A 12500-nucleotide genomic window follows, 5' to 3' on the forward strand; every position below is an offset into this window, starting at 1 on the left:
TCCTTATTCTACAGGACCGCCAAACCCACGATCAGGATCTGGGAGTAATACAAACATGAACACAACACAACTGGGTCGCAGAACCTTTGACTAGAACCTGATTGGTTCCTTCCGTAACTCGAGTGTCATCATGCTCCACGACCACTTGGCGTATCCACCAATAGCGAGGGCAGAATCACGTGCCTGTTGTAGCCAACCCTTAGCCAAGCCAAGAAAACCAGTAAATTACAACGAAAGGGGGGTGACGATTGGTAAGATGCGGTTTGGCTAAGTGCAACTTGGCCTTCCTCGGGACGCGCGGTTTGGTGGAGACGTCGGGTGAAGGACACACACATCCACCTTGAACCCTCAGCTGCGCCCATTGGAGCTCCGAAACATGTTTGAGGGGTTTTACGAATTAGGAAGAAGAGGACGGGAAGGAGAGTGAAGATGGAAGAAAGAGGTAAAGAATAGGAAGAAGACTTTGATTGGAAGAGAAGAAAATACGAAAGAAAACGTATAGTAAAGAGAGAAATTGTTCTTTTTTTTCTTTTTATTAAAACAAGCCCACTTTCAATTGGAATGATGGAGGTAGCCATGAAGTGGGTGGATGGAGTGATTGAGTGAGGGAAGGAAGGTGGAGAGAAGAGAATGAAGAAAGGAAGGAAGTGAGAATTAATTTGGTAATTTCTTCTTAATATCAATGTTCTTAAAATTCGTTCAAACTCGAGTTGTATCTTGAAAATTTTTAACAGTGGGTTACAGTGGCAAAGCATACCAGCAGGATATGGTCAAGAGCTGTAAATTGAAATAATGATTATGAAATGTAAAATAAGACAGTAGATGATATCAAAACATTGAAATTAGGTAAAATAGGCCCAACTGAGAAGGATACTTGTATCCTTCAAGGATGAGGGATGGAAGTACATTTGTACTTCAAGAAGTAAAAAGTCCCGGTGAACAGCCATTGGTGTCCACCCTACCAGAAGGGTTGGCCGAAACTGTGGCAGAGTTCTTGAGTTCATTCGAATAATTTCATTGCAGAATCGAAGACCAACTCAAACACTTCGCCAATTTCTACATGAAACCACCAACAAGAACGGTCTCTTATACTTCTCCTTGTATATTTTTTTTGTCCAGAATCAACCTCCAAGTTGAGCACTTCTTGGACTCGTCCTAAAGCTCAATTCCCTTTGATATCGTTCCAAAGTTAACCTGGATCAAACGCTTTGTCGACTTCCCTTTGGAAGAGTCTCAAGTTCCTCATTTTCTTAGAAAAGAGTCTCAAGTTCCTCGTTTTCTTTCGTTCCAGAGTCCCAGACTGACGAAGACGACATCATGGAGGGTGGTGCTGCTCATCATCCTGCTGGCAGTAATCGCCCTTAGCATGGCGCAAGGTACGGTGGACACCTTCTAGTCTCTGTCCAGTGGATATTGCTCAATAGTATACACACACACGCGCGCGCGCACGCACACACACACACACACACACACACACACACACACACACACACACACACACACACACACACACACACACACACACACACACACACACACACACACACACACACACACACACACACACACACACACACACACACACACACACACACACATATATATATACAGTATATATATATATAGTGTAGATGCATGTCCGCATTTATTGATGTAATAGTGATAATGATTTATCTTTTAACTAGTCTAATGTGAAAAGAGTTCACCTTTGCGGACGAGGCCTGGGGCCATATGACTGTTGATAAGGTCGAAGAATGTGTGTGAGTGTGTGTGTGTGTGTGTGTGTGTGTGTGTGTGTGTGTGTGTGTGTGTGTGTGTGTGTGTGTGTGTGTGTGTGTGTGTGTGTGTGTGTGTGTGTGTGTGTGCCTGTGTGACTGTGTGTGTGTGTGTGTGTGTGTGTGTGTGTGTGTGTGTGTGTGTGTGTGTGTGTGTGTGTGTGTGTGTGTGTGTGTGTGTGTGTGTGTGTGTGTGTGTGTGTGTGTGTGTGTGTGTGTGTTTGCACATATACAAGTTTCAGTAACTTGAATAGTGGGAACAAACAGGATGTAGCAAGGTTTTCTGGCACCTCGTGGGGCGAGTCGCATCGTCACACATTTGAGTGGACGTGTTGATGAGATCTGCTCATTTTAGTAACGGCTTGTTGATTAGTCTTTCATCGGCGATAAACAGCGTTTCTATTCTTAGGTACAGCTCACGCACACACACACACACACACACACACACACACACACACACACACACACACACACACACACACACACACACACACACACACACACACACACACACACACACACACACACACACACACACACACACACACACACACACACACACACACACACACACACACACACACACGTACACACACACAAAGCTATATAATTGCAGTTACCAGAACAACAATAGTCGTAGCGTTCTAACATTGATAATGGCACATCAGTCAGTCATACAGAAATGTTATTATACTATTACTACATCTGTAAATGTACTAAACACTTATTCATAACTTCTGTCCTTGGTACTAATTAATGTATCTTGACAAGAGAGATCACATTTCGACGCGTGTGTGCGTGCGTGTGTGTGTACGCATGTGTTTGTGTGTATGTGTACAGAGTATTGCATAACATGAAAGACGACGGGACTGCTGGAAAGAGGTGTGTAATTTCGGTGAAGAGGACAATCCCCATTGGTAAAGAACATATTGTTTTCGGTGTTGCAATATGAGAGAGCGTCCTTCACGCAAGCCATATTGACGATCAGAGTATTGTTCTAAGCAGATTTTTTTTTTCTCATATATTTCTTATAAGAATTAGATCCAATAACTTTAGGTTAACAGAAGATTTAATATGCAGAATAGTACATGTGGAATATAAATACATGCGTGCGCGCATAGACACACACACACGCGCGCACACACACATACACACACACACACGCACACACACACACACACACACACACACACACACACACACACACACACACACACACACACACACACACACACACACACACACACACACACACACACACACACACACACACACACACACACACACACACACACACACACACACACACACACACACACACACACGACTCGGTGGCGCGGTTGGTAGAACGATGAACTACTAGCATGGTGGTGCGCGTAGTGCTTGGTTCGAATCCTGCCCAGGGCCGAAATTATTTCGGTACAGCTGCGCTTCGGGTCGTTACTCTGACTCTCGTGGGCGGGGAGTTGGGTGTGTTTGTGTGTGTGTAAGGTCATAGCATTACCCATAGATCGGACCTACGAGCTCTGAGCTCTCTTCCAGGAGGGAAATAGCTGTCGATCACGAGTCCAACACGTGATCCATAGACCAAGTGAATACACACACACACACACACACACACACACACACACACACACACACACACACACACACACACACACACACACACACACACACACACACACACACACACACACACACACACACACACACACACACACACACACACGTACATACATACATACACTCACGCACACACAGGGGAAATCGAGGCAAATCTGGGGTCAAGAGAATGGAAGTGAAAACAGGTGCGCTTTGACAAATGTCGTTGTTCACGTTGTCATTCGTCAACATGTGTCTTCATATGTTTTCCTTGTCTTGAAAGAAACCATAGAAATCATATTCAAGTAATTAAAACACGGAAAATATTATGGGACAGCCTTCCAGAACACAAGGATTTATCTAAGGATGTTGATAACGTATGTGGAATTCCATGTTTTGAGAACCTAAGTTTAGTCTCGTGAGTCCAAGTTTAAAGAATCAGAATCTAAATTAGAAAAAGGAAGGGCACTTAATAATGACCAAAATAATGAGGTACATAATACTGTAAGAGAAAAGAAAAACTAAAAATATACAGCAAAAACACAAACTGGAGTATAATGATACTAAGACTAAATCAAATGAAAATTATACCAAAGAAATAGTACAGAGGTAGAGAGAGAATGAATCAAACTCAATGAGATGAAAGAATCTGATGAAGAGATCATGGAGCAACAGTAAGATGAAGATTAAGACAAATTGGAGGAAGGGATTATGAATGTACTTAGATTAAGGAATCACGTGTCAAGGATCTGGTAGACGAAGTTTCATCAACAAACATAGATTCTGACTTCAGTGCACATCATTAAATAGAGATGTTTAGATCAAGCGAATGCATAGAGGGAGGGGCACATCCACTAGAATTATGTCTCACGTCGTAAACCACAGGAAATGAAGTAATCAAAATGTAAAACACAAGAGGAAAGTGAAGGATATTTAGATAAAGCAGAAGTGCACTTGATGAAGAACGAACAAAAATAAGGAAGTTTATTAACGAGGCCAGGGAAGGAACGATAAAGAAAACGGAACAAGAGAATCAAAAGTTTTTCTGGAGAGGTGCAAATTAGGAACTGAGGAAGTGATATAAAAAGTGTACAAGAAATAGTGCAAGGAAACTAGGAAATTAAGTATGTTAATGTACCTGGTTTATTATAAGTCAGATTAGGAATCAATGTTTCTAGATGGTGGTGAAGAAAACATAACGGCGTGCAAGTAAGTATACCAATAAAGACATAAGATTTGGAGGACTAGAATGATAAGGAAAGAAGAAACTTCCTTGTAAAATATGGCGACCTCAAAGATGATGGCATTGAATGAATCTGAATACCAAGAAATGTTGTCAGGCACGTCCTTTCACATACAGAAAATACATGAATTAGCAATATAATCCTGATGGGAGACTTTAATTGTAAGGAGGTGTACTAGGATAAATGGCAAGCAGAAGTAAACAAATAGAGAGATAGATAGATAGATAGATAGATAGATAGATAGATAGATAGATAGATAGATAGATAGATAGGTAGATAACTAGAGAGAGAGAGAGAGAGAGAGAGAGAGAGAGAGAGAGAGAGAGAAAGAGAGAGAGAGACTGACTTCTGAGTCAAAGATATAGTAAGATTAATAGAAGACGAAACACCTGCGAGATTAGACTTGCTGTCCCACGGGAAGAAGTGATCATATCATATGGTGCTTAGATTTCAGTTATAAAGTAGTGTAGAGAGCCAAGAATCAAATCATACAATAAGGCAGAGACAAAGAAATGTCACAGGTTTCAGGATTTTTCTATGCAGAGTGAAAGGAATTTACGAATACAAGGAGGGAAAGCAGAACAAAGTGAAATCTCACTAAAAATTTTCAGTCTGGATGTGAGATGAAAAAAAAATTGGATGACTGTTGTATTAGAAATGTGAAACACATAGCAAAACAAGAGGCATATGTTGGTGGAAAATAGAGGAAGAGAAAAGACCACAGAATGTACGGGTACAGATCCGATTATATTTCTCTCTCTCTCTCTCTCTCTCTTTCTCTCTTTCTCTCTCCCTTTTTCTCTCTCTCTAACACACACATACACATACATACACACGCAACAACACACACACACACACACACACACACACACACACACACACACACACACACACACACACACACACACACACACACACACACACACACACACACACACACACACACACACACACACACACACACACACACACACACACACACACACACACACACACACACACACACACACACACACACACACAGTGCATACTCTGTGCGTGAGGACGTTCGTCTACTTTTACCGAAAGTCTTGCATTATTCTCGTGCTGGTTTGGGTTTTTAAGGTCTGCGGAACCGAAACGTTCTAACTTGAGCCAATTATTCCAAGGTTTCCGTTTGCGGTCACTGGAACTTCACGTTCCTTACAGCCACCCACACCCCCGCCCGCCCGTCGCTGACTTTCCCACACCCTGGCTCTTTCCAGAAGCTTTCCTGCAGCGTTTCTTGGCCTTCCGCGGCAATGCTGGTCGTTTCTTCCACCTCCTCCGCGACTAATGACCTTGCTCTTCGAGTTCCCTTCGTTACACTTTTTCCTCAGATAGAGATAGAGATAGAGATAGAGATAGAGATAGAGATAGAGATAGAGATAGAGATAGAGATAGAGATAGAGATAGAGATAGAGATAGAGAGATAGATATAGAGAGAGATAGATAGGTAGAGAGAGAGAGAGAGAGAGAGAGAGAGAGAGAGAGAGAGAGAGAGAGAGAGAGAGAGAGAGAGAGAGAGAGAGAGAGAGAGAGAGAGAGAGAGAGAGAGAGAGAGAGAGAGAGAGAGAGAGAGAGAGAGAGAGAGAGAGAGAGAGAGAGAGAGAGAGAGAGAGAGAGAGAGAAAGAGAGAGAGAGAGAGAGAGAGAGAGAGAGAGAGAGAGAGAGAGAGAGTGAGAGAGAGAGAGAGAGAGAGAGAGAGAGAGAGAGAGAGAGAGTATGTGAGTGAGAGTGAAGGAGAGAGAGAGAGTGAGAGCTAGAGAGAAGTAAACCGGTGGCCGATTTCAAAATATTCGCGTATGCGGATGTGGATATGTGAATATGTGACATAAAAACATCAACGACCAGTATTTCTAAAGATTCATTGTAAAATATGACTAAATTGTTTGGTAAAAGGTATACATTTTTGTGTTGCCGGTAACAGCAAACCGGGTTGTTCTCAAAGAAATATTCCTTCTCCGTGACTACACTAAATAACACATTACTTATAACGCCTTTTTTGTATTCTTACTTAAATATAGACTCTTTAATATAAACCTCAAGTTTTTTTAGTGGAGAGTGGACTGAAATTATTTCAATTTTGTTTGGTTCTTTGCTGACGATTTCTGGGGGTGCCCGACGTCCCTAGCCATTTCTGTAATAGTCACGGCCTATTCTCTGATTTCATTTCTTTGAAGCAAAGAAACAAAAATTTCCCTTCAAACGTAAAAAAGTGGCTTACCGCAAGTGACAGGACTTTGCCCTGTGAGATTTTCCACTTCCCACTACGTGGAGGTGGTGGTGGTGGTGGTGGTGGTGGGGGGGGGGGGGTGCTGGGGGGGCTGTGAATTTTCTTTCACTGAATGCCAGGTGTCTGGGTATAGCAACTTGTTCTCTCTCTCTCTCGCTTTCTATACGCTAATTTCCGTTCCAGAGCTATCTGTTGTGTATACGAGCGTGACGATCTTTCTACCTCCTGTGTTCCCAAACTTGAATCTTCTATTCTTTTTTTATCATCCAGTTCAAACTAGATTTTCACTTTCTCACTAAATATCTGTATGTTAGAGATCTTAAGCCAAAGGATATTCAGTATAGTTAGAATAGTTATCGTCATTGATGGAATCTATTTTTTTTTATCGTTCAGTTCAAACTAGATTTTCACTTTCTCACTAAATATCTGTATGTTAGAGATCTCAAGCCAAATAATATTCAGTATAGTTAGAATAGTTATCGTCATTGATGGAATTCATTTTATTCCAATCCTTGTTCTCTGAAATATCTACGTTAGATTTTAAAGTCTATCACCAGTCCTGATTTTCTTCCTTTTCCTCTGAGCCAGTCGGTGAAGTATTCTTTAACTTTTCTATAATGAATGTTCTAGAAAAGTTAGTTCAGCACTCTATCTCTATTCCCGACCGTCGTGGAGATAGATCTATCACACTATATTTCTTTCTTACTTCCCATACTTCTTATTCTATTAATCTTTTCTTTCTGTTGGGCACCTCCGATTATAACCTCATTTTTACCAAAATTGCTACAGCTCCATTACTGCCATCAGTTTCAATCTCGTCTATTTGCCTTTCTTATTTCGACGTTGCTGATTGAGATTCTAGAGAGCTATACTTCTCTTACTTTTCGTGGAATGATAATTGCGTTTTACAAAGGATTACAAAGGTGGAGCATGCCGACAGGAGACCTTTTGATCCATATCTAGGTCGGATGCGAAAAAAAAAATCATATTAATAAAACAATAAATAAAAACTATAATAATGTAAATAACAAATAAAATACACAAGTAAATGCATAGGTATAGTTAAATAATAAACAAACAGGTAAATAGCAAATAATAATAAATTGACATATAACTAATAATAAATGAAAATCAGAAAGACAAATGATAACAAAACAAAAACAAATAATATAAGATAAATTATAATCATTACAGCATCTTACTACTCAATATCCCTCAGTAATTGGAGAATATCATGAAGATATTATATTTATGATCTGAAATCATACTCTCTGCATAGATTCTCCAAAGTGAAAAAACTGGTTTAATCACACTTGATTAACTAAAATAGGGATAAGACCAGCAAACACTGTCGTATCTTTTAAAACTTCAGGAATGATCACTTCTGCCCATCCGCCAAGCTGGTAACCGGAAATGGTAAATCTTTATCATCATAATCAACCCCAGGGGGGGGGGTTGCTTCATTCACACGCCGTCGTTAATCCCTCGCATTCTCTCAATTTCCACGTGATTTCTGGTCCCCAGTCACTATTTCCGAAAACTTTACATTCACGTCTATACTTCCTCTCTTTATAGCAGACAGTAGCTTTCATCTTTCCCTGACGATGATTTTTCTTAACCAAGAACTCAATTTTTCCATGGTTCCATTGTCATTCTTCTTCTTGCTGTCCTCTTTGACTCGATCACGTCTTGCATTAAAATTTCTTTCAAGGACTTTTTTTTTAACTCCCTTGACCATTCTGGCCTTGGTACTAAGAAGATTTACACTCTGGATGGAGTATCCCCTATCATTCTTAATCTGTATTAACCCTCTTCCAACTTCCTCCTACAATGCATGGCTACATTCAATCTAGGAACAAGTCAGTAGGCAACTGTTCTGAAGTAAGTTGTTAAGCTAATTGCAAATTAATTGGCAGATAGCTAATTATTCAATTATAAACAAATTGAGAGATGTGTTAATGGAGGTGCAGACAACCACAAGGGATAGTTCTGTGTTTAAAGTCATATCCCTGACGCTCACTGAGAAGAGATGACGATATATCTTTATATACGTCATACATTCATCCTTGTCTATAAGGAAACAGAACAACAAAGTCAGTGTAAAGGTCATTGAGTTCGGAAAAATATACATGAAAAATTAAACCTCTATTTGTTATGATTAAATATAGGTCATCCAAAACTCAGCTGTTAGGGCGTCGTTACTTGCGGAGAAGGTCGAGGGAATGGAGGTTCGAATCCTGCCACCGGCGAAGTTGAGCCAAGGGCATGGTTAATTAAATTCCACGCTACGAAGCCCTCTGTGAGGGGCACCGTCCTAGCCTTCCGATAGGGAGGAGTTTGTGACGTTAAACCATAAAAAAAACTATCGTTCATCTGGCAACCCTCTATACATATACATAAACACACACACACACACACACACACACACACACACACACACACACACACACACACACACACACACACACACACACACACACACACACACACACACACACACACACACACACACACACACACACACACACACACACACACACACACACACACACACACACACACATACACATCACTTAAACTATTCTAACACAGGGTACATAACGTAAGAGATGACACATGTTCCCTCTGTCGTACTGCCTCATATGATTACACACATATTCATAAACTGTCACATAGTGGCAGTATATAAGCATAACCACGGAATGTTTGGGAGATAGGATCTCCAAGAAGAGTCTGTGAGGACGACTGGTTTCTGCCTAACTCCGCTTTTCGTAACTAACCGACAATGGTGCTTTATCAACAACAATAGTAGTAACAGCAATCATTCACTCTCTTTTTACTACTCTCTCTCTCTCTCTATCTCTCTCTCACTCACTCCCACCGTCTCTATCTCTCTCTCTATCGTTATCTATCTATCTATCTATCTATCTGTCTCCCTCTCTCTCTCTCCCTCTCTCTCTCTCTCTCTCTCTCTCTCTCTCTCTCTCTCTCTCTCTCTCTCTCTCTCTCTCTCTCTCTCTCTCTCTCTCTCTCTCTCTCTCTCTCTCTCTCTCTGTCTGCAAAAGAGAGGTAGAAATATTTCCTGACTCTTCGCCCTCCTTCCTTCTTGAAATAAACTGCTGAAGATTCTAAAACACCACAATCCTATGCTGCTTCAGAGTTTACATTATAATGAAGGCTCATTATCATTCCAAGGCTTGCCTTATTACAGAGACTCATAGTTTTCAAGTCTGTCATTTTCAAGATCAAATTATTTCAAAGCTCTACAAAAGAAACCTGGCCAGCTATTTGACACCCTCACCTGGAAATATAAATCTTTGGATAATCATTCCTTCGTCCCTGCCACTCCTTGTTGAGGTGCACAAAAACTCAGAGGTAACGGAGGGGCTCTCTCATGGTCCGTCGAGCGGAGCAGTTCGTCATAAAAACGGGACGACTTCCTGTCGAGCGGGACCTGATGCTACGTGAAGTCATGTCCGGAAGGTGTAAGGCCAACTAGAATTCAAATTACATTTTTATGTTTTTATGTTCCTAATTCCATCATGATGCATTTATGTGAAATCACAGAGCCATCACTCTACCAATTGAGCTAACGGGCCTATAAAATTCTCCAACCTGGGAGTTGATTTCACGAGTCTCGGTTCGAATCCGGGGACGACAGTCGGAATTATTTGATGTATTTATGTGTAACTATTCCAAGGTCTTTACTTAACCTTTTCATGGTTCAGTAACGAAACGACTGACGTTGATTTATATGAGAACTAAACGGCTTGTCTTGAAATGAAGCTTCTCTACCTCTTTCCTATATGTCGTAATGAATTGGTTAATTACCTATTAGATAAAAAGTTTAATCATTGGGCAGTTTTAGTTATTTCTATTCATCTATCGGTTTCTTTATCTATCCAATTATTCATCTTTATTCCGGATTCAGCTTTGTTATGAACAACAAAGTCTCCTGACTTTTTTTTTTTTTTGTATATCAGAATCACTAGAATCAGTACAGAGAAGAATGACCAAAATGATACATGGACTCGGAAATTTGCCTTACGAAGAGAGGCTTAGGCACCTAACCTTACACTCTCTGGAAAGACGTAGAGTGCGGGGTGATCTAATAGAAGTGTTCAAGTGGATCAAAGGTTATAACAAGGGTGAAGCAAACAAGGTCATCATAATAAAACAACAGGGCAGGACTCGCAGTAATGGGTATAAACTGGACAAATTTAGATTTAAGAAGGAAATAGGCAAGAATTGGTTTACTGATAGGGTGGTCGATGAATGGAATAAACTTAGTAACCATGTAGTAAGCGCTGAAACTATCAGTTGTTTTAAGAAACGATTAGACAACTTTATGGATGGGGATGACAGGTGGTGATGGATACGGAGCTGCCTAGTGTAGGCCTTATGGTCTCTTGCAGTCTCCTTTATTCTTATGTTCTTATGTTATCAGAGAAAGAAGTCTTCCCACGACAAGATAGGATATGATGACCTTCCTCACTCCCCGTTCCATTTCCATGATTCTCTTTGAGAGTCCAGTATAGAGAACGAGAGCTTTTGGACGAAACAAAGGAACAAAAGAAAATCATCTGAAATATATACAGATTTTGATCTTGCTGTGATTCGACGGTTCTAGTTATTTATTTAACAGTGGTAAACATAATTGGTGATATTTGAACTACGATAAGAAAATAATCATCGCTATACATTCCGATTCATAGGGAGATCAGACAGTATAAGAAGGAAGAGGAAAAAATAGGCAGAGGACATTTTACAGTATTGCTTAAGCGTTTGTCGTTATGACTTTGAAAACTTCAAACTTTGTATGCAAGATATTCTTGATCGTATTTTTGACATTTTAATCTCCTATCCATCAATATGACTTTAAATAATTTGATAAAATAATTGGGACGGTGGGAATAAAGTATCTTTACGATTAGAACTATTGAGACTACTCACTGATAGAAGCGTATGGTTACATGGATAAAGTTGAAGTTTCCAGTGACAGCTTTTTCTTCAGATGAATGAAATTACTTCACTGAAGCAATTAGAATAAGAAGTTACTTACGAAAAGTCAATATGAATGTGTCATAAGTGTAGAGAATTTATGAAAGAAGTAAATGACGCAGGTTAAAAAAAAAAAAAAAACGCTCTTTAACAAAACATGCCAAGACATTTTCCACCAGTATTTTTTTCTTTTTCTAAACGATTTGACGATCTATCTTTCACAATTCTTTTTCACAATTAAGTAACACGCTAGTCAGAGACAGTAGTCTATAGTTTAGACTCTAAACTTTAGAGAAACCTTGCTGTTGCCATCTTTATAAATTAGCAAAAAATTAACAAGTTTCTAATCATTTGGCACAACCTCCTTCTTTCAGTTAACACACAGAAAATTCGTGCATCTTGTCTAATAGTTTGTTCTCGACATTCTTTGAATATTCAACTTGAGATTGCGACACAGCCTGTGTATTTCCTAACACCCAATGCCTCCAGTAGTTTTTGTATGCCTTGTACTTCCACTTTTATGTTAGACAAACCTCAACTTTTTGAAATTCCCTCATTAACTCAAGGGTTACTGCCCTTGATAAACACAGACAGGAAGTTACTATTCAATATTTTTGCTTGCAC

The 12500-nt window shown here is 40.0% G+C and overlaps 1 protein-coding gene across 1 annotated transcript in view; it reads left to right on the plus strand.

The window, feature by feature from the left end:
* Cht7 (chitinase 7) overlaps positions 1-12500 on the plus strand; it is a 159514-nt gene that overhangs the window by 91523 nt on the left and 55491 nt on the right. Inside the window, exon 2 of the mRNA XM_076187065.1 lies at positions 1292-1376. Coding sequence (XP_076043180.1) covers positions 1292-1376 — 85 coding nt within the window. The remainder of the gene's footprint in view (positions 1-1291; positions 1377-12500) is intronic.

The sequence above is a fragment of the Oratosquilla oratoria genome, chromosome 6 (assembly GCF_046742065.1).
Source record: "Oratosquilla oratoria isolate Oo_2021 chromosome 6, ASM4674206v1, whole genome shotgun sequence".
Taxonomy (NCBI): domain Eukaryota; kingdom Metazoa; phylum Arthropoda; class Malacostraca; order Stomatopoda; family Squillidae; genus Oratosquilla; species Oratosquilla oratoria.